Here is a 24,153-nt window from a genome sequence, read left to right as displayed (position 1 = left end):
TGCATTGTCACTATAAAGATATGCAGATATTCTTTGGCTCGAGTTTGAAGGTCTGTTTTGCTGCTGCAAATGAATCGATTTCTGTGCCGGCATGCCATCTATTCCTACCAAAGATAGTTTGTTGCCAATCTCACATGGTAAATGACTACATGTGAGGTAGAATGAAAATTCATGGTGTGAGCAGACAGTTTGTCGATCAGCCAGGGTCTGATGCTGAACTGAACCAACAGCTTGGCCGGTTGGGTTGCAGTGGTGTCTTCAGTATATGATAATATTTATATTTTTCACCATGAATAGAAAGCATTGGTTCTTGCAGATTTTGCAGACCAAAAATACAAAAAAACGAGAGAGAGAGAGAGAGAATAAGATAACCTAACTGGACCTAATATTCTGATATTCGAGCAGCTTGATAATCTAATATATTGGGTGGTTGAATGGTTTGGGTTTGGATATGACCCAAATCTAGATTAATAATCAAGGATTACCTGAGTGTAATTTAATAAGTAAATGTATAGATGCGTGTCATGTTAGAGATTTACTTTATGTCACTACGTGAAATGACATATAGGAAGAATCTAGCGATTAGCATATTTGCCCACTTCTGGTTGTCATTTTGCATTCCACCATTTGGTGATTTGATAATTTGTTCTTGAATATTGCTTTCAAATTTTCAATCGCCATTTTATGCCTGCTCCCTTTGTAGAGGTGGGAGTGGGCAATGAGTTATGTTAGAATTCAATGATTGATTGATTGTGCCAAACTTAGTTGGTTTTACCAAACTTCATCTTGATTGATTTGTGATTGATTGTGCTAAACTTAGTCGGCCTTACCAAATTTCATCAGCTTCCTAGTTTATATAAAGGCTACTTCTGTACATTGTAACAGACATGCAGAAATATAATTCTCTTCATTTTTAACAGGTTAAGTTGGGTTGGACATGGGTTTGTGTTTGAGCATGAAGGAAACCTGCCAACCCAAACTCAACCTGTCTATTAAAATAGGCCAGATATCCACAACCGAATCTGATCTATGTTAACTTGTTTAATAAACAAGGCATGTCAGATCAAGTTTACGATAACAGGTTGGATGGGTATAAACATGTTAAACAAGTTTAAACAAGTCAAGGGTTGTAAGTGGGTGGATCCGTAACCATATTGAATCAACCAAATTTTTGAAGGGATCCAATGATCTTAGCTTTTATCTCTGTTAGAAGCGCTAATCTTAGAAACCTCCTCTACCTTCCCATGATCATTCTTGCCCTCTACCTTCCCATGATCATTTTGCTTAGCTCAGTCTCTTACTTGCGCAAGCACTCCAGTTGCTCTGATCCATGGTCCATAAAGAAGTTTAGAGTCCTTCCCTTTCACAGAGCTTATAGTTGTATGTCAATTCTGGTTATCCCAAGACTTTATTATTTGTTTGTCGCACAAAAAAACTTTTTGCGAATTTTATGATCTTTCATCGTTTTTTTCTCATTTTCTTCCTTCTACTCTTCCTGAATATTGGTCAATTTATATGATCATTGAGAAACCTTTTTACTGATTTCTTCTATTCTAATAGATTTCGCACCATCTAGCTTGGGCGAATGACCCAAGAGTCCACACAAATAGCATGGATCTGGAAGATCTTCATATGAAAAGGTTGCCGATCCTTCCCCTTGACTATAATATGAACTCCTGGTCTAATAAGTTTGGTAAGATCCACATCAACACAAAATCTAGCAAAACCAGTTTTATTCAAGGTTTCCATCCTGCACCAGCAAAAGAAGCTAATCTGGTTATCTTCTTGTTATCCCAAAGCTCCATTGGAAGCATGCTGGATCTTATGCTTAACGGGTCTAAAATTAGGCCTCCAATATTCTAATGCCTGATTTTGTCCAGCAACAGATTCCCCTCCCTATAACCTGTGAATCCGAGATCTCCATGGCAAACATCATGCCAAATCAAAAGATCCCCATCCCTTAAGAACAATCTATTCCCACCTCGGCCTCCATCACCACGAATAACTCCCGTGCTCACCACCAATTGTCCACCCTCTCACTGCTCTCCACCCCCTTGGGCAGAGGTCAAAACCATAGCCAACGTAGTGCTCGTTAGCTCAAAAGAAATACATCCCACTTGTTGAAATATTTGGAGTATAGAGAGAAAAACAAAGAGAGAGACTGAGAGCTAATTTTATTTCTTTTACTTCATATTCGGTACATTTCAGAGGTTATATATACTCGTGTACAGACTCCATACATAGAAAATAATATAAACTGATATAGGATCTCACTATCAATGGAAAATATTATAGGTGATACAGGTTATCATACGATCCTTAAAATTACTCTAACAAGATTATGCTAACAAAGAAAACTAATATAGGTTGACACAGAATCACGCTAATAAAGAAAAATATTTATGAGTGATGCAGATTGTTACGTGATCCCTAAAATTATTCTAACATCATCCCTCAAACTCAAAATGATACTATTAGCTCAAAAGCTGATATAGTATGTTAGGAGTTGATATAACAATTTAAAAACCGATATGGCAGACAAATTTGTCTCTCTAACATGATAGATTGACATGTCTGTCGATATGGCTGATTGACTTGCCTAATGATGTGGTAGCGAGAAGAAACAAAGAAGATAATAGTTGTAGCGAGGACAGATCTCAGAGAGAAGACAACCGTAGCTCGATGATGCTCGTAAACAAAAGCACCAAAGCCGACATCTCTTCCCGATTGCAATAAAGATGAAGAAAAAGAAAATGCCAGGTTTCTCTTAGATTTGAAGAGGGGGGTTTTGAAAGATGCTGAGGTTGGAGCCTCGCCACCCCCCCCCCCCCCCCCCCCCTAAAAAAAAAAAGCAAGACAAGAGAAATAGATCTGCGAACGACGACGACGACGACGATAATAAAAGTAGAAGAGATGATGGCAGCAAGTTACATAATTGGTGGCTCAATACTATGTTGAAATATTTAGAGAAAAGAAAAACAAAAGAAAAGGAGAGAGAGAAAGCAAAGTAATTTTATTTCTCTATTGCTTCATATTCAGTACATCTCAAGAGTTATATATACTCGTGTACAGACTCCATATATGAAAAATAATATATATTGGTATAGGATCTCACTAATAATGGAAAATATTATAGGTGATATAGATTATCATGCGATCCCTAAAATATTTTAACAGCTTCGTCATATGTTTTTGGAGAGAGGAGAAGAGGCACAGATTAGGAAGAGAGATAGAAGGTTGGGGGATGGGGTGGTGGTCGAGTGGTGGCTCGCGGGTGATCAAGACAAAGGCTGCAATCACCTAGTTTTCTTGAAGGCCGTTTTTAACGTGCGGTCTCAACTCATTGGCTAACTACATACCATTAGATCATGCAGCAAAAAATGAAAAGAACTAAAAAGGGGTTTTGATATGGATTTCTATTACTAATATCATTGACAAAGATACACTTTCATCATAACCCAGCCTTTAGTCAAAAAAAAGGGGCAAAGGAAAAGAAAAAAAGAACTTATTACTCAACCACATAAACCTGAAGATGAAAATTAACATCGACGCAGTGGAGGGACTGCAGGTATGCGACCTCCTCGACCCCGGTAGAGCAGCTTGGAATGAGGCTAGGGTAGGTCATATTTTCGGTACACACCTTGTCAAGGGGGTTCGGTCCCTCCCGATACCAGGATGTGCGGGTCCGGATATTCGGGTGTAGAGCACCTCGAGCATGACGGGAGTCAGGGTGGGGGCGCTTGCCCGGGTGCTCCGGAGGGAGCAAGAGCGGGGGTCGAAGTGTGATTGGATATAGCGCATGGGCCTTCACCCGAGGGTTGCACTATTCTTATAGAAGGTGGTCTGAAACTGGCTTCCAATGAGAGCAGTACTTAGCGAATGAGGCTTGAGTATTCTCTCAAAGTGCGGGGTTACTGAGATGGTGGACCATGTGTTATTCTTGTGCACATGGGCGAGGGAGACATGGCATTGGGCCGGGTTGTTGCGGGAGGGTTGATCCCAAAGGGACTAGTTCTTAGGGACCATCCGTCGATGGTCGGATAACTTTCTCGCACGCCAGGAGGCGATTAAAGCGTCTTGCACAACATACAAGATCTGGCTGGCAAAGAATGCGCGAACTTTCGGCGAGCATAGCATGCCACCAAGGCTCGTGGTGGAGAGCGCCCAGGTGCAGGTGGCAGAGATTAAGTATGCGTCCTTCTTAGACAGGCCTTTGACAGCTCGAGACATCTGGAGTTCCCATTCTGCCTCAGCAGCATCCCGCACGGTATTCGTCACCTAGGAGCCCCCACCCCCTATCTTCCTCAAGGTCAATTTCGATGGATCCGTACTGAACGGAGGCTCAATAGGTGGAGCGGGGTTCGTCATCAGAGACCCAAACTCCAGGGTTGTGGCTGCGAAAGGCTGTCAGTTATTCGACTGCACGATTTTCGGTGCAGAGCTGAGGGCGGCCTGGGCAGGTTTTCTGCATGCTCAGTGTATGCTATCAGCTAGATCAGTCATCTTGAAGGATGACTCGGCCACAGTTATCAGTTAGCTCCAGGAGGTCCAAGGATTGCTGCCAGTGACCATCCATTACTTCATGATATCTGGATGATGATAAAGGATGGAGGTATTGTCCTAGCTAAGCATGTATTTAGAGAAGCCAATGGAGTTGCAGATTGGATGGTCACCCACATAGCTAATCACGCCGGCAATACTGTGTGGACAAGAGATGAGGAGCTGCCTCGAGAGTTCCGTGATATTTTGTTTTTTGATTTTATTGGGTGTATTCATATACGTGTTGTATAAATTATCCGTCGTAGTGCACCAAAAAAAAAAAAAAAAAAAAAAAAAGTGACTGAAAGAGGGAGTTGGAGATTTAAAAGTCATCCATCTTTGGGTTGATCAGCTCGAGTTGGACTGGGCCATGTCAGATTATGCAGCATCCGATCTGTTTTAATCCTGGCTATACACAAACATCTGTTTCAAACAAGTTCAGTTGGAAAAATGAAAAAAAATTGAATTGCATGCTTTTCGAATATCATTTTATGGCTCTAATGGTATATTTGGTTGCAACAAAAACCATGGAAGAGGAAAAAGAAACTAAGATTTTTCCATCAAAATGGAAATTTTTTCCAAAAAAACAAGTTACAAGTTTTTCAAATTTATTAGTTCTCCAATGAAACAAGAAAATGAACAACCAGATATTCGAAGAAAAATGAATTTTCCAAGTAGTTTACCTTCATCCACATATAACCTCTGAAAAATTGGATTGAGTTGTGCCTAACTAGGTTGAGAAACAGGTACATTTCAACCCATTTGCGGGCTTAGCTGATCAATTCAGCCTTTCTTTTGCCTCAATTTCAAATTTCAAAAAAGAATGCTAATTATAAAGTAATTTGTTGAAGAAAGCTTAGCAGATTATCAAGGGCGACATGATATTACCATAGAAAAAGAATTGATGGATCATGAGTCTTGCCACAAAAAAAAAAGAAAAAAGAAAAGAAAATTGAATATTTAAATTAGGAAGGATAAGTGACGACGGGATTTGGGATTGATATTATGGAGTGAGGACATCAAGAAAACAGTTCATAGATATTTTGCAAAAAAATATTTTTTGAATGAATTTCCGAAATTCAGAACTAAAATTAGTAGACTAGCAATTATAAAATAATATAATATTCTCTCTAATATCTAATACTAAAAAATGGCATAAAAGGAGGGCACATTAACATGATAAATTTTCATATACACATACAATGCATATAACTACTAGTTATACTATATAATTAGTCTTACCAAGCTCCAGCAGAAGAACCATCAGAATCTAGGCCCTCCAACATGATGGAGAGTGCATCATTTCTTGGGCTTAAAAAATAGGCTTTAATTGCCCTGTGGATTGAAAATACAAGCAAGACACATTGCAGGATTGTCTTTAACCTACTGGCCTACAATACAGTCATAATTCTACTATTATAATCACATAAGCAAAAGTAACCTGATGCAGGGAAATTAGAGCCAGGGCATGCAATACATAAGAAATTCCTTTATTTGATTAAATTTTGAATAGGAAACACAACCAACAAGAGAAAATGTGAAAAAGAAATTAGAATGCACAGTTCAGTAACTACAAAACAAATGCATAAATTAGAAAGCAAAATTCTTGAAAAATATATCATTAAGCAGGTGTTACCACAGTAGAAAGCATTAATTATGTGACTGTACGTACAATAACACATGAAACAAATAAGATAATGCAACAAACATAACCAATGATCATTATAACGTCCACCACTAAATAACCTGATGTATAAATCAAATCCTGACTTTCAAATGATACATGACAAGAAGACCTGAAATACTATGCTATCAGAAAGTGTGTGAACTCATCTCCATTTGCTAAACTCAAAACACCTGAGCTCCCATGCTTGTAAGTAAACTTATCATCACAAAATAGGGGGATTTAGTAAATAGTTAAATATAGAGGAGACTCGTCTTGTATGATAATGGCAATCCACTGAGGCAGGATTGAATATATCTGGAAGAAGATAATAAATGGCAGCTTACAATGAAGGACCGAGAGCATAATTCATAGGGAAACTCATAAAGGCTTCTAAGCAGAAAGGAAATGTGTTGCTAACACACATTACAGCTCCTCCTGCAGTAACCTGGCAACCCTGCAGTTCCCACCATATACTCTGGATTCCTTGTACATTCTCCAAGGGCAGCCCACCTCTGACAACTTTCATTCTCATCTGTGCAATTGCTTTGGCTTCCCACAATCTTGTCAAAGGAGTCAACATGAATCCATTTTGTTGCAGACCATTTCTCACCATCTATCACAGGACATCCTGCATGGAGACTGATCTCATCTGTAGTAGCATCTGGGTGAAGACTGAAGAAAAGAAGGGCGTTCCCTTTCCGTGGTTTTACTGAAATGTCAAATAAAATGGAAACATTAAATGTAGTCTATAACAGAGAGAAAAGTGAAAAAGGATCACCATAAATGAATGATAATATGGTATACTGTAGGTTCACCTGCAATTCCTTGCCTACCACAGTCTGACAAATCATCATCCTCTGCATGCTGTCCACGCTGTTGGGACTTCTAGTATCATCCAAAAATTTCATTTCATTACACTATTTTGGGGTTAATTTAAATAGCAGAAATAGGATTTAAAAGTGAAAAATAAATAAACAAATGCATGATCAATTTTCTTCTAAATCAGCTGAAGCAATAGATATACAAACACATCTAGGAATATTCTGAAACTTATTGCTTAAATGAAGGAAATAGTGAAACTAACCTCAGCCCTGGGAAACACAGTTTCACCCCCTTTAGCCACATCAGAAAGATACATAAGTACAGTGGCAATACGATGACCACCATGAGCAATATTGACCTTGTCAGAGAAGTAATCATAGTGGGGATCATACTTCTCCCCATGTTCATATCTTAAGACTTGTATGTCCTCGCCATTTTCTGAATAACATGGAACCATCAATTAACAAATCAATGCCTCAAAAACCAAGTATAGAATTAAACTATAACCAATGATCTTCGCTTACAAAAACATGTATTTCCAAGTGGGAAAGGAGCACACAGCTAGAAGCCTATATTACGTCCATATGAATAAATGCACGATTATAGCCTGGCTGATGCATAGCCACCGATCAAATGACAGACACAAGCCATAGCAATTCCAAAAATGGTAGAAGATATCCATTTTCCATGCTTGATCATCTTACTGATTTAGGGGCTACTTTGACATTGGAAGATCTTATCGGTCTGATATTTAGGATTTCATTATCACATGCTCACGTGTTAAAAGATACTGTTTTTTTTAAAAAAATATTAGTTTTCAGAAAAAATTGTTAATCAGGTAATCATTTCTGTATTAGTGGTTTAGGATAGTTACTTTGGATGGTTTATGGTTTAGCATCCTATGGTGGTGATGATGGTTATCAAACGGTGGTTACTGTTGTAAACTAGAAATATTCATCTTAACGAGTGAAAGAGAATTTAGATTAAGAGTGTCCTTTTGGAGAAATAGGAGGATTGATCCCCCATGAAAAGGATACATAGGAGGGTTGGTTCCCCTCGAAGTGAACCATTTTCATTATCTTTTTCTATGTCAGTGTCCTATTTCAATTAGGCATGTACCAACTGGTATAAGAGCCAGTGATTATGTGGCATGAATATTTTATCAGAGATTTGCGATGATTTGGATGACACCAAAGCACTTGTCAACCAAGCGATTGAAACACATCAGCAGACAAAGGAATGCTCCAAGGGAATGAAGGAGGGCCAACGCCAATTTGATTTAGTCTTAGGACATAGGGAGAAGTTGCATAAGGAGGCGTCGAAAATTTAATTGATTGTATTTTATTGGGAGAAGTTCCTTGGATGCATAGATGTTATTGAGCACTACCAGATCAACTATAAGGGCTTTCACATAGTTTAATTGACTGTATTTGCAATTCTATTTACCTGTTTTCTCATAGAATTAGGAAAAAGATCCAACATCAAGGTATGGAACTAAGTTCATTGTATCAAGATGCCAGGATCCAGAAGAAAAGGTGGAAATTTTACTTGTCGAACTTCAAAGGAGGCACTACTCACCTTAAGATGCATCTAAGTCAGATACAAAAGGCAGTAGATATCCAAGTGTTCCTTGAAGGTTTAATGTAGATCTCTTGGCTTGTTTAACAGTTCAAAGAGATTTGCTCATCGTTCAAAGTATAATGATTGGTTGCACTTGAAAGTCCAATTATAAGTGAGAGCTGTAACTATTGGGCCCAGATGGGAAGACCTGGACCATAGTCGGCGGCCCATCTGGAGACCCAAAATTTGATATCTTCGGGAAGGAGGAGGAGCCTTGCATCCGAGGCGGTTATAACCGCCTGACAGCCACGATTGCGACCATTTCCTCCCCTCCTTCCCTGGGAGAGAGCTATAAAAGCCCAATGCGTTTCTTCACCGAGGTTTTGTCTCTTCTCACTGCCTTTTCCTTCCTCTCTTTCTTCCAGTAGTAGCAGAGCTCCCCGGAAACCGCTGTCGAGTTGCCGGAGGAAGCGCCCACAGCTCCTTCTCGGAGCCAGGTGAGTCCCTAATCCTCTACTAATTCTATTATGCCTTACTACCATCCCGATCTATTGGGGGTTATGAGATCAAAGCAGAAAAATAAAGAAATATAAAGAAGAAAATAAAAGGAAGAGGAAAGGAAAGAGCTTACCTGGGGCCCTCGGCCGCAGATCCGGAGCGGTGTGCTCGGCCGCAGCCGTCGACGACCGGTGGCTTTTCCCCACTCTTTGGTCGTGGCGAAGCCTGACCGCAGCCGTGGCTGCGGGGATCTTCTACCCACCACAGTGGGAATGGAGGAGCCATCGGCCTCGCTAAAGGCACTGCCGGCCCGCGGTCGGAGTTGCAGTGGGCCGGAGGCCTTTCCTCTCAGTGGGGGGGGGGGGGGGCTCCGAGCCCCCATCTTTCCCACCGAAGAAGGAGAAGGGAGGCCAAAGATGGGGAAGAGGGGGGGGCTGCAGTCGCAACGGCGGCGGCTGCAGCTCGAGATCGGGGTAGCCGAATGCTCCAGAGAGGAGATCGGGGCCCCTCCCAAGCGCTCCGACGATCCCTCCTTGCTTCACGAGAGAAGAGGAGAAATGGAGGTGAAGCAAGGAGAAGAAGTTTTGGGAAGGAAGAAGAAGAAGAAGAGAGAGAGAAGGAAAAGAAAAGAAAAAGAGAGGAGAAGCTTCGAAAAGGAAGAAGAAAAGAAAAAAAGGAGTAGAAGAAGAAAAGATAATAAATAAATAATAGAAATAAAATAAAATACATAAATAAATGGTAAATGAATAAATAGAGGAAGAAGGCTGAAGGCTTTATGGGCCATGGCATCCGAGGAACTTGGGTTAAATAGGCACAAAGCTCTGATGGGATGGTTTAAACCAGATTTGAGCTATATGGGCCAGAATCTGGTAATTGATTTAAAGGGGCCTAGACTAAAGGGTTGTGTAGTATTAGGCTCAGATTGGGTTTGGGCCGAGTCAAGGTCTTCCTTAAATTAACTGAAACTAAATAGGGCCTTGTAGATTAGAATAAAACATAGGTAGAACCATTTCTAGCCTGTTTTGTATAGCATATATACGAAATGCTTACTTTGTTATAAGTGTTAATTTCTTAAATTAATGCATTGGCATGAAGTACATTATGCTTGATCTGGTAAGATTGTGCATGGTTACTTACTGAGCTGTATAGCTCACACCACTTTATCCATTTTTTACAGATAAGTAGGTTTGCTATGAGCAAGGAGCTTGACATACTCCAGGGTTTGGGAAAATTGAATATGCATGCTAAAAATTTTAGAAGCTCTGTACCTTTCCTTTTTGATGAATCGTGTTATGACATTTGTGAATAAAATTGTTCATTATTATGAAATTTTAAGTGATTGTGTGTTATTGTATGCATAAGGTTTCAATAGCACGGTTGTGTCATGATCCGGATTCGAGGCGTGACAGATTCAATTTCTGATTCAGACTTGATTCAACTTCTGGTTCAAGTCTAATCTAATTTATGGTCCAGATTTGACCCAATTTCTGATTCAAGTCTGACCCAATTTATGGTTCAGGTCTGATCCAATTTCGACTTCTGGTTCAGGCCTGATTTAACTTCTAATTTAGGCCCAATTACAGGGTTCTTTTATTCAGGCCCAGTGACGTAAACAGTTGGTTTACAATTAGGCTTGTGGCCCAATTACGGGCTAGAAATGGTTTTGCCTATGCTTTGTTCTAATCTACAAGGCCCTCCTTAGTTTTAGTTAATTTAAGAAAGACACTGACTCAGCTAAAACCCAATCCGAGCCCAATACTACACAACCCTTTAGTCTAGGCCCCTTTAAATCGATTACCAGATTCTGGCCCATATAGCTCAGATCTTTTATAAACCATCCCATTAAAGCTTGGGCCTATTTAGCCCAAGTTCCTCAAATGCCATGGGCCATAAAGCCGTCAGCCTTCTTCCTCTACTTATTCATTTACCATTTATTTATGTATTTTAATTTATTTCTATTATTTATTTATTTTATTTATTTTTTATTCTTCTTCCTTTTTGAAGCTTCTCCTCCTTTCTTTTTCTTTTTCTTTTCTTTTTCTTCTCTTCTCTTCTCTTCTCTTCTTCCTTCCCGAAACTTCTCCTTGCTTCACCTCCATTACTCCTCTTCTCCCGTGAAGCAAGGAGGGCTCATCGGAGCGCTCGGAGGGGGCCCCGATCTCCTCTCTGAAGCCTTTAGCTACCCCGATCTCGAGCCACCGCCGCCGCCGGTGCAACTGCAACCCCTCTTCTTCCCCATCTTCAGCCTTCCTTCTCCTCCTCCAATAGGAAAGATGGGGCTCGGAGCCCCCCCACCGAGAGGAAAGGCCTTCGGCCTGCCGCAGCTCCGACCGAGGGCCGGCGGTGCCTACAGCAGGGCTGATGGCTCCTACTCCATTCCCACTATGGTGAGTAGGAAGATCCCCGCAGCCACGGCTGCAACCACGGCCGCGATCGGGCTTCGCTGCGACCAAGGAGTGGGGAAAAGCCACCGATCGTCAACGACTGCGCCGAGCACACCATGCCAGATCTGCAGTCGAGGACCCTAGGTAAGTTCTTCCCCTTCCTTTCCTCCTCTTCCTTTTATTTTCTTCTTTTCATTTCTTTATTTTTCTGCTTTGATCTCATAAACCAAATAGATCGAGACAGTACTAAGGCATAACAGAATTAGTAGAGGATTAGGGACTCACTTAGCTCCGAGAAGGAGCTGCGGGCGCTTCCTCCGGTGACTCGACGACGGTTTTCGGGGAGCTCTGCTAGCGCTAGAAGAAAGAGAGGAAGGAAAAGGCAGTGAGAAGAGACGAAGCCTCGGTGAAGAAACCCATCAGGCTTTTATAGCCCTCTCTTGGAAGGAGGGGAGGAAATGGTCGCGATCGTGGCTGTCAGGTGGTTGTAACCGCCTCGGATGCAAGGCTCCTCCTCCTTTCCGAAGATACCAAATTTTGGGTCTCCAGATGGGCTGCCGACTATGGTCCAGATTGGCCCGTCTGGGCCCAATAGTTACAGAATTAGACTTGAACTAAAAGCTGAATTAGACCTGAACCAGAAGCTGAATCAGACCCCAGAAGTTGGAATAGAACTGAACCAGGGGCTGAATCAGGCCTGAATCAGAAATTGAATCAGACCTGAACCAGAAATTGAATCAAGCTATGAGCCTGAAAATGAAAATGAGTCCTATGGATGGGCTGTAAATAATTTTAATTAAGTCAAGAGTGTAAATAAATAGAAATTGAATGTGCAAGTAACAAATAATTTGATGATATTGCTAGGTATTAGAGAATTATCATCTGAACCTAGAACTTTGGGAGCAAATTGAGGTAAATGATCCTGACACAATCTTATTATTTTCAAATACATGAAATTAATTGAATATAAAATTGTATATTACTGCTATATTTTTTAAAATTAGCATCAAGCATGTGTAGCAAGTGTTGCATGATTTTGGATAAATGACATTTATCATGATTACTATATTATGTACACATGATTTATGATGATGTAGAAAGATGCATGAAAAAATGAAGTTTGCAACATGATCATGAATTTTTGCATATTATGATGCCATTATTCAATTTTCAATGTACTTCTAAAGATTTATGAAAAACATGATATGTTTTAAGAACTCTCAGATTGTTATGTAAGACCCTCGCCAGTGAATGATAGTAACTCGGCATGCGACCCCCGCTAGTGGGTAACAGTAACTCGGCATACGACCCCCATCCAGGGGTAATAGAAACTCGGCATATGACCCCCCTTAGTGGGTAAGAGTAACTCGGCATACAAACTCCGCCGGTGGATAATAGTAACTTGGTATAGACCCTACCAATGGAGAATAATAGTTGGTAAAGGCCTTGCTGTGGGAATAAGAGCGGCCATAGCTGCACTATCATTTGAGAGTATGGATTTCAAAGCATGAATAATGGCAAAAATTTTATAAGATGCATATCCATATTTATGAACTTGTATGATTGGGCATCCACTGTTTTATGGCTGATTCGAATATATGCTATACAAAATGTTTACTTTGTTATAAGTGTTAATTTTTTAAATTAATGCACTGGCATGAAGTACATTATGCTTGATCTGGTACGATTGTGCATGCTTACTTACTGAGTCGTATAGCTCATATCACTTTATCCATTTTTTTACAGATAAATAGGTTTGCTAAGAGCAAGGAGCTTGACATACTCCAGAGTTTGGAAAAATTGAATATGCAATGCTAAAAATTTTAGAAGCTCTGTACCGTTCCCTTCTGATGAATCATGTTATGACATTTGTGAATAATATTGTTCATTTTGTTATAAAATTTTAAGTGGCTTCGTGCTATTGTATGCATAAGGTTGTAATAGCACGACTGTGTCATGATCCGAATTCGGGGCGTGACAAGAGCCAGTTAAGGACGGTAACTCATTTTTCAAAGAACAACAAGCCTTTGGTCACTCATTGACCACACCTAGTTGCTTACATGAAATTCTAAAGCCTCACTAGGCCCTCACAATCTCTCTCTCTCTCTCTTTGATGGTGATGGCGATGATGGATAGACGAGGAGTTAGGGTTAGGGATTGGGATTTCACTTTTCTTCTCTCTCTCTCTATTCGATCTCCCTTAATAGCATGACATCAATCTCTCCTGCCAATTGCCTTCATCGGCCCATCCACCATGTCCTCCATCACCCTGGGTACACCCTACCAACCTCCCTCCCTACCCCCCTCTTCTCTATTTCTCTCTATAAATATGGAAACAACACCTTACTAGCATACTATGTGTTTGTATGGTGCAGTAAAGTACCAACCCAATTCCTAACCACTATAGCTCCCGACAAGGTTCGTCGAATCAATACTGGAGGACGTGTTGGTTGGCGACTAGTTCAACACGGTATGGGTCCGTACCATGCCATTTTAGGGCCTATCAAAACGGGAAGAGCTAGAGAGGCAGAGGGAGGAAGAGAGAGGGGGAGGGGGAGAGATGAAAGGGGAGGGCCGAGGGAACCCTAACCCTAACCTGAGCAAGCCAACGAGAGAGAGAGAGAGAGGGAGGAAGTGAGGAAGGGGGAGGGCCAAGGAAAACCCTAACCCTAACCTGTGCGAGAGAGATAGAGAAGGAGAGGGAGAGAGGAAGGGACTCATCGTTCTCATACCATCGCAAGTGGCCATAGGGGGTGGGGGTGGGGGTGGGGGTGGGGGTTGGAGGGAGGGAGGGGGAGGGCTGAAGGAACCCTAACCCTAACCCGAGCAAGTGAGAGGGAGGGAGGGAGGGAGGGTGAGGGCTGAGGAAAACTGTAACCCTAAATTGAGTGAGAGGGAGGGATGGAGGGAGGGAGGGACTTGCCGCTCTCAGACCATCGCAAGCGCAGGAGAGAGAACGGGGGTTGTGGTGGGAGGGGGGAATCGAATAATTAGCGAGGGGCGGACCATTTATCAATTATCACCGAATTGTATCAAACAATTAGCCTAAAGCATGCCAGTCCTCAACTGGTCTAGTTTCGTATGTCCCAAACCATCTGGTTCGGCCATCCTTGGCACCCAATACAGTTTTTGCATACCTTAATCCAAGGTATTTTGTATATCCCTATAGTATAAAGGACTCATCAAGAAATTAAGAATATCCTCCCAATAGGATGGCATGACATACTTCCCATCAATAAAGGATTGGCTACAATATTTTATCGAACAAAACATCCATTGACTAGAGAATATGGAAGTCTAAAAAGGGTACGGACCATTGAAAACATATTGTCAAGACATTTAGTACGTATGCCACTTAGCCATAAATATTCTCCAGCATGTTTTGTCATACTTCATATCAAAAGACAGATCCTTGTTCAATTAAAGAGTGCAAAAATGGACTGAGTACTAGCTTTATTGGGTAAAGGCTTGAGTTGTAACAAGTATTGTATTGGGTCATAAGATACATAAAATAACAAGGTAGTACTGGCATAATAAAAAGGATGTATGATATACCAGCCATATTGTATATCACATGATATTGTTCCACATCATAGCATATATTGTAGTAACAATTGTATGATCCATCACTATTTTAAAAGATGGCAGCGTTGGTCATCGAGGTCGCCATGCTTTGATAGATTGCACAATGTTTGAAGTGTTGCAAAGCAGATACTTGTCATTGACTGACTACATTTTATTGGATATGTCATGTCTCATTTGTTGACTTATAATTATTCTTTTAGGTTTCTCCTTTTTTTATTATTGGGCCAAGTTGACTTCCCGGTGCCTGCCTAGTGATTTGGTTATTGGGGCGGCCCCTAGCAACCCAACTGCTGCTCAAAGATTTTTAAAACGATTCAATGTTTTATGTCCTGGCATGGATACAAGTTAAATGTATAGGAAACCAATATTCTCATGGACCTTTATACTTTATTCTCATGGACCATTTAATTTGTAAAGGTACATGGACTTTTTGAAATAGGATATAAGTGCAAGAAGAAATGAGTTGAGCCTAGTATGTCGTAAAAAATAATTGATGACATGTATGACTTGGCATCTGTGAAGATGGGTCGACATGTATTCATGTATAGACTCATACCATGTCAAGCTTGTTCGGTGTGGCCCAAACAAGTAATGTATTCTCACAAAATATTTAGAGGACAGACATGCTTGTTTTGGCATTTCACTTCTCAAAAGCAATAATGTAATATCTCCCCAGTACAAGATCCATCAGAATACATACAGACAAATGGCAAGCTAATTCTGAATTTAATGTTATGGACAACTAAAACTTTAAACCATTTTAATTTTCACATGCTTTGAAGTAAAGCCAAATGTTAAAATTTGAAATTTAGTTAGACAGTTCACCTTTTGGAAGAAATGTCCAAGCTGCAATCTTGTCCTCTATACCATCTATAATTGGGTCCTGCAGAAAGTTTTGGTTACATGCTTGGAAGTACAGTGCATAATCTGCTAGAAGAAAATATTCCCCAAACATTATGACAGCCAAAGGCAAAATTGGGTTCCAAAAGAAAGGAGAAGATAATAAAATTTGCAGCAGAAACTTATAGGCCAGGCATACTCCATCACCATTATCAATACCTTTTGCTCACTTCAACAGCAACCAGATGTAGCACTATTATGAAGCAAATTTTCATGTGGAGGATTATAAGATGACATCAATGTCATTTTTTCACAAACAACTTGACAAGATAGCAATAGCAGAGTTGTCTGTGCAATTTTCATTTCCATATTCTTCAAATATCTGTCGTTTCTCTTCCCCTCTTTGTATTGAATAAGCCTGTATTTTATCATGATTGTACACCCGCTAACCTTGAGCTTTAGAACATCTAAAAATCCAAAGAGGTTCTGGCATCATCTATGTAATACGCGTAGAAACTTCAAAAACTAAAAAATGAAAATAATTTTGGTAGTCCAAAGTCTAAATACAGTAAAACATTTCTGATAACCCAGCTATGCAAAACTATGCACCAGAACAAGAAGAAGATGACAAAGAAGAAGAAGAAGAAGAAAAAGAACTCATATTTATTTCCACCGGCTTTTTGTTTTGTCTTTATATTTCATGCCTTTCCAAGATTAACTGTCTGTTCTTCAGCATACCTTCCCATGAATTTTTATTTCTAAAAACCACGAAAGGCCAAGAATTGGAACTTAAGTTATAAAAACAAAACATATCAAGAACATGAATAAGGCTAATGCCATGAAAGAGAGCATAATAAATCTGTAGAACCTTAGATGGTTAAGAATGCACCAGTAAAATATTTTATATCAGGAGTTGCATTCAAGCTACCCAAAAGCCCAGCTCATAACATAGCTCAGGTTGGAAAGCCATGGCAATGCAAGGCACCTTCAACAAATCCAAGAAATGTAACCAACAATATACTGTTGGCTTTAGATCTTTACAATCAGGAGACCTATTGAAGTTAATATAAACAGTAAAATACAGGGTGGAAACATGATTTGCATTCTGTCTTTGCTATGTAGAGGTCCTAAAGGATCAAAAGATTGGAAAATATGAGGTAAACAAGGTTAAGTGATTATTAGATTCTCATTGCTAACTTGTATGCCATACATAGCACAAACTGATACATCATGCCATACATAGCACATTTATGTGATTATAATGAATTAAGCAGTATGAACATCAAGAGGGAAGATAGAGGAAAAAAAACTATGGCCAAACTTCCAACCAAAGGCCTGTTTGGATATTCCGACAGGACTAGGCTGAAAATCCAGGAGGAATTGGGCTTACTAGCTTATAGCTTGCATTTTCTCCGAGCCTATCTAAGCCCAACATAGATCTTAGCCTTTCAGGTGCAGGATTAAAAAAAGGACCTATGAAGGTATTTTTTCCTTTCCACAAGATTTGGGCTGGGTGAAATTTGGTTGATACAGGGTTGCTTGAATGAACGGCCCAATCCACGAATCCTATAACATTTTCAGTCCAATCCTATAGGAATAGCCAAACAAGCCCTAAGGTTTGTATTTTTACAACATGAAGAGATGGAAGCTGCACATTGCAGCCATGTAGGAGGGTTATATACATAAATTCATTGAAAGGGCCCTATTAAAAGGACTTGTGCTACATTGCTAGCAGCAGAAAAACAGGTTGATAATATACTAGAGACTTTAGGGTCTTTGATGAGAAAATGAAAGGACCATTAGCTGGAGATTAAATATCAGGCATTTAAGATTTTATTTCTCATTTTTTTCTAAAAGAATTTGAAAGAAAATAATGGATAATTTGCTCCATTCTTTTTCTGTTTCTTTCCATCTGTATGGAGTCCTGATGGACTATACTATTTTACATATTCTCATCAGGTACTTTATTTATAGGGACAAAGTAATCGAGTGTAGAGAAGCCATTTGGCAATGTAAAATGTAGCCAGGTTAGGCTCACTGTTATCCTTTCTTTCTCTCATCACTTTCCTTCTCTTTTACTTTGTAAATATTTCTCATTTTTCTTCTATCCTCCTACAAATGCTTTGGTCGGTGTGACAAAATCGAGCAGCCTTTTCGCCATTCTCTACATTTCTTCCTATTATCCCTCCTCTTTTTCTTTATTTTGTCTGCTGCCATGGATCAAACACCAAAACAGTGAAGACATGTTGCGTAAATCAGATCCACAAAACCAAAAATCTTTTGGAGCATTATCTTACAACTTCCTAGAATTACCATACCGATCCTTCCTGAACCCTAAAAACCTATTAAGCAAAAAGGCGCTCAAATTTTTATCTCATCTTCCTTCTTTTTGCCAAGAAATTCTGAAATTCCCTAGAGAGCAGTCCCTATAAGCATCAGAATCACACTCTCCACCAGAAAGGAAGGTAAATAGATAACTAAATAGATTTCCAGAGACTTACCCTAAATACCCTCTTTTTCTAAAATATAAATTGTTTGAAATTTTGTTCCAGTCTGCTGATAACAAGGTTTTTGGAACAGAAAGAACGAAAATACTTAAAACCCTTTTTTTTTTTTTAGCTCCTAACATCGCCAATGCATTATTCGCAATCCCCATCAAGGAGGGATCACATCCCCATAATTTTTAATTTGATTTAGCGATAATAGTACCACATAATATATGACAATGGAGAAAAATCTTGCATTAGGTTTTATTTTAGATAAGATAAAGCAAATCCAAAATCCTTACAGCCCTTCCTCTTTTCCTTAACTCCTGACGTTACCATTGCATTACATGTAATCCTCATCGAGGAGGGATCGCATCCCTAGAATTTTTAATTTGATTTCACCAAAACAGTACCACATGATATATGACAACAGAGAAAAATCTATTTTATTTTAGATAAGACAAATGCATGCCCTTGTTTCCTTTCCTCATCCTTCATAGCGACAAAATATAAATAGGGAAATTGCATAAGTAACCAGTTCATGTGCTTGGAAAGTGTCAACTTACATAGGCCACATGAAATGGACTTTGCTCCGGTTTTGATAGGAATCTAATGTCAGCAGGGACATCAAATAGTGACGAACTCAAGGATTTAAGTGTTAGAGGTATAAGCCATGCTAGCTAGGGGCCATGACAACACGTCATGCCATGCTATGTTGGCACAATGCCACGCAATGTCATGCCATGCCAATTTGAAACATTTTAATAAGAAAACCCATGCCAAGTGACAGTACTAGCCTGGCAATGAACATATCAACTAACACAGCCTGACACTTGAAACAGTGGAAGAAATTAGCTTTAACCTATCATAGATCTAGTTCACTAGGCAACCTAAGAATTATTTGAGAGAAAGGTCACAAGATTCCCTTTCTCAAGAGTAAACACAAGCATGCACGGATGCACCCGCAATGAGCAATAAAGGATTTGCGAGTAACAAGTAGGGAGAGATTATACATACTCACCAATCAGTTACCTGTTACCAGCTAGATATTTGGGTCATCAGATTAGATGGAGCAATAAACAGCATCATATAATGATCCGTATAGCTTAATAATGATGGCTGGGTTGACAAGAGAGAATATTTTTAATATATTTTCCATTTTGCTGTCATGAAATGTACTTCTTGTTTCTATATGTTCTTCTTCATAATGGAAGACTTGTTGCTTGAAGCTTATCTAATGTAAGTTTTGTTGGCAATATTAACCTAGAAATTGCTATGCAACAATGAAAAGATGAAGTCAATTAGAATCTATAATTAGAAAACTTTTGAAAATCAGATTAATAGTAAGCTTGCCGCAATTGAGGCATGCGAGAACACTGCCCTATGAACGTGATTCGCCCCTATATGCGGGTCTGTGGTGATCTCGTTCCCAAAGTACATCAACCAGCTCAATCCGATCCTCCTCTATCAAGCACAATCATTGGGAGGCTTGACCCAAATGACTCCTTCAATTCCCTAGACAAAGAAGAAAAAGTAGAAGAAAATAGTGCAAATGGAGGTAGAATCTATCTTGGAATAGTAGTCTCGAACTGCAATGGAGAGCACATAGATGAGAGTGGATGTGGTCTTCGGATGTCCCACGGTGCTAGACCTAGAGCCTATTTATAGACTGTCTGCGTGATCGAAGCATCGCTAAGGTTCCGAGGTTACGCAATGTTTTCAAAACACCGTGACCTTTCGGAAACCTAATGAATGCTTTTGAAATGTCGTAACACTTCGGAAGGAAGCGCCTGGCAAAAAAACGTACGTGGTACATGTCGCGACGCGCCTACGCCCCGCCTCGCTGTGCCATGCACAAGGCACGGCCAGTCAAGACGGGCCAAGCGCGCACGCATGTGGTCACTAGCCCACTTTCCTCAAAGCCCGACTTAGGCTCCCAGGGATGAAATTTCTATTTACACAAGAGGACTTGCTTTCACATATCCAATGTGGGACTAAAAAAAGGAAGGTGTTTTAAAGCTTTTGAACCAACTAAAATTTTGGGGATAAGGTTGGTATTATTTTAAAAAAAATAAAACTTTTCAAATTAAAACTCCAACAATCCCCACAAAAGATTTAAAGATTGAAAAACATAAAAAAGAGTATCTTGGCAACTTATACCATGCAATGGGTGAGGTGTCCTGTAGATTTAAACCTCACTTAGTATTTGATTGTATCCATCTGAAGAAACCACAATGGAATAGGCCTTGAACTATAGGTCCTTTGATTTAGACTTCTATTTATCACACAGACAGTATGGATTAATTGGGTCTTCTTTATACAGTCAGCACCAACTAAAGGTTTTGTGCTTGGTATCTTGATTTTTTTATGGGAATTTGTTAGGGTTAGCCCAAACCTCTAGTCGCAGCCTTTACGATAATTCTAACATAGGTAAGCCCTCTAAGGTTATTTGTGACCTAATACCCTACAGATTTTCCAACTAGGACTCATTAAGAGTATAACTCAAACCTTTCCAATTTACTTTGTCATTGAAACAAGCACTCATCATAAGGATGTGAGGAGATATACTCTGAAAATGTACACTGACACGATCACTCAATCAGCTTCGTTTCTACCACATTGAACCTCTTTCATGGGATCTCCAATCACAGAGTTGGGTATCCACTGTCGGTAACCAAGTAGTGGGCTTAAGCCCCATTCCCTCAATGATTCTAAAGGATGTAGGGATTACTATATTTAATCACTTACCTTCTTTATGGGTTGAACCAAGCACATGTAGTATGAATTACATGCTATGGTGATTTCTCTGGAAGAGCATACGTCAATCTACAAATTATTACCATCACATGGATCTTAACCCAGTTGCTACTTTATATTACACACTCACATACAACCAAGGTATGCCGTGCCGGCCTGAACCGGGCGTACAAGGCGGTACGGCGGTTCGGTACTAATATCCGATATGGATGGCATACCAACACTCGGTATGCCAAAAAAATTTGTATCGTACCGTACTGACAGTGTGCTAGTATGGCACCGATACGGGGTCCGGTACTAAAACGACAAACCTTGCATGCAACTAGTTCGAGTTCTCCATTAGCTCAATATCAACAATACCTAATTAAGTGCCTAGGAAGACTACACCTGATACCATAGTCTTCACAATTATTGTTGGCAGTATTGACCTAGAAACTGCTATGTTACACTAAAAAGATGAAGTCAATTAGAATCTATAAATAGAAAACTTTTTGAAAATTAGATTAATAGTAAGCTTGCCTGGATTAAGGCATGTGACAACACTACCCTAAAAACGTGATTTGCCCCCTACATGCGAGTCCGCGGCGATCTCATTTCCAAGATACAATAAAACCCAGCTCAGCCTGATCTTCCTCTAACGAGCATGATCACTAGGAGGCTTGATCCAAATAACTCCTTCAGTTGCCCAAAAAAGAAGAAAAAGTAGAAGAAAAAGTGCATGAAGCAGAGTCTCTATCACGTAATAGTAAAATTAGATTAATAGTAAGCTTGCCTGGATTGAGACGTGTGAGAACACTGTCCTAAGAATGTGATTACCCAAAGTACAACAAAACCCAGCTCAACCCGAGCCTATAGAGTCTATCTTGGAATAGTAGTCTCAAACTAGAAGGTTATGTGATGTTTCGGAAATACCGTAACCTTTTCAAAACTCAAATCCAACGAATACTTTAGGTTACATGAGGTTCCGAAAAAGCACCGCCACACACACGGCCGGTCGGCCAAGCCGAGCCGAGCGCACGTGTATGGTCACCATCCTACTTCCCTCAAAACCCGACTTGGGCCTCATGGGATGAGATTTCTATTTATGCAAGGGGATTTCTTTTCACATATCCGATGTGGGAGTAAAAAAGGAAGGTGCTATAAAGCTTTTGAACCAACTAAAATTTAGGGTATAAGGTTGGTTTCATTTTAAAAAAAATAAAACTTTTCAAATTAAAACTCCAACAAGTTCGTGGATTTAGTTTGTTACTATATGTGTTATACATAGTCAAGTTATGCTCATTAAATCCATTGCTCGACATAAATAAGAAGAAAGACTTCCTTCAACATATCAAAACCACGCATACATCAGAACAATACAGACCAAAACAGTTCAAATCAGGGCAAGAGATGAGACTCTCAACTCTCATGTACATGTTTCTCCACCTCTCTGCCTGCATCATTTGTCATCCCAAGAAGGGCATAGCAAATGATACTTTAAAGTTTAAACCCTGTAATTTTCCCACTAGCATTTAGCTTATACCAGAACAGAGCAGGTATACACATCAACCTATCACAAGAAACCAGAATGAGCAGAGCATGAGAACTCAAACCTTCCCCTTGCTAATGAACATCCCAGAGCTCGTTCGGACATTGCTCACTTTGCTTTTCCCCGACAAATTATCAGCCACCGCTGATCTTTTCAGCTCTGATTTCGCCTGACAAACATCACAATTGCCTCCAATCTCAATGCCAAATGACTCAAATCGGAGGAATCTTGAAGAGAGATAATACTCACAATGGAGATCAAATGATCACATTCTTCGTCCGTCAGGAATCCTTCGTAGACGAAAGCCCTGCAAAAATTCCAGACTCCCGAACAGCAATTAGAGCAAGAAAAAAATAAGAAAAGAAAAGAAAATGGATGGATTTGAAGATGAAGATGAAGAAGAAGAAAACCTGGGTTTCGATGAAAGCTGCTTTGATCTGTTGGGGTGGACAACTGGGCGCGGAGAATCCGAGTAGGAACTCGAGGAAGAAAGGAGGAGGAAGATCGCCAAGAAGAGCGAAACCCTAACCCTAGATCGGATCATTTTATTTTATTCTATTTTATTTTATTTTTGGTGCATCAAATAGAAGAGAAAACGAGCGTCAAATAAAGCTAGATCCGTCGTCGACACACAACTTCTTCGTGGAGCATCGGAAGAAAGACGCGCAGCAGACAAATTTTTAGAATATCATAAGAGGAGTCGCCCGCTGATGAAGCTTGGCAGGCGACAGTAGCCCGTTTGCACCCACCCTCTATTGCAGACTTGTCAAAGGTCGGACAGTAGGGTGCGAATTTGGGTGAACGTCGCACGAATATATTATTATTTTATCAAAAATATATATTATTTTTATTAATTAAATATACTACTTCTAAAATATTATTTTTTATTAATTAAATAGTTATTTAGAAAATATTGATTTTATTAATAAATACTTTTATTAGTTTTTAATAAAATATAAGTTTGTTAATATATTAATATATTGTTATTAAACATTGTTAATCCTTTAAGAGTATCATTAGCAAAAAAAAAATCATTACTTTTTACTAAAATATATTGCTTTTATTAAATATTATTAGTATTGTTAGTTTATTAATACTATTAATTTTACTATTTTTCATGAAATAATATTAGTTTCAATTAATTATTAAAATATTTTAATTTATATTAATATTTATATTAAAGTATTAGTAGTTTTTGTCAATAATCTTTTCACAGTTCGTATCTAATCTTTTCCTCACGCATCCTCTGAATGACTTGTGACTTGGTTCCATGCCTTGAAACCCCATGGAAGTTAATTGGAGGAACTCCCATGATAGCTAAATTCCATTTTTTTTCTTCCAAAAGTTAGTGTTCAGCACCAGAAATAAATTTGTGGACCAGAAATCTACTCAAGTGGATCACTAAATAAAAGGATGATGATCACTATTGAGTTGCATGTCAACCATCAATAGCAAACTTGATAGAAATAATAGCTAGAATATGCATTG

General features: G+C 39.5%; 1 protein-coding gene across 1 annotated transcript; it reads right to left on the bottom strand.

Moving 5' to 3' along the window:
- Positions 1-6,157: 6,157 nt before the first annotated feature.
- LOC103710950 (probable prolyl 4-hydroxylase 4) lies at positions 6,158-23,441 on the bottom strand. Its single transcript, XM_008796884.3, has 7 exons — positions 23,076-23,441; positions 22,915-22,972; positions 22,730-22,834; positions 15,880-15,937; positions 7,290-7,465; positions 7,021-7,090; positions 6,158-6,914 (listed from the first exon to the last, which is right to left on the bottom strand). Exons 1-7 carry the CDS (start codon positions 23,207-23,209, stop codon positions 6,619-6,621), a joined length of 897 nt encoding a protein of 298 aa, XP_008795106.1. The 5' UTR covers positions 23,210-23,441; the 3' UTR covers positions 6,158-6,618.
- Between the last annotated feature and the right edge of the window lie 712 nt (positions 23,442-24,153).

The sequence above is a fragment of the Phoenix dactylifera genome, chromosome 1 (assembly GCF_009389715.1).
Source record: "Phoenix dactylifera cultivar Barhee BC4 chromosome 1, palm_55x_up_171113_PBpolish2nd_filt_p, whole genome shotgun sequence".
NCBI classification, from domain to species: domain Eukaryota; kingdom Viridiplantae; phylum Streptophyta; class Magnoliopsida; order Arecales; family Arecaceae; genus Phoenix; species Phoenix dactylifera.
Note: the sequence above shows the minus strand (reverse complement) of the source record. Positions and strands in the feature narration are given on the sequence as shown.

Bases quoted from the DNA above. Each gene is read 5' to 3' on its own strand.
- LOC103710950 (XM_008796884.3), bottom strand. From the start codon at position 23,209: ATGATCCGATCTAGGGTTAGGGTTTCGCTCTTCTTGGCGATCTTCCTC. The intron at 15,938-22,729 runs GTTTGAGTTCTC...AACTTTCTGCAG, and splicing joins TGTTCATTAGCAAGGGGAAG to GACCCAATTATAGATGGTAT. The intron at 7,466-15,879 runs GTGAACTGTCTA...CATGTTATTCAG, and splicing joins TTGGACATTTCTTCCAAAAG to AAAATGGCGAGGACATACAA.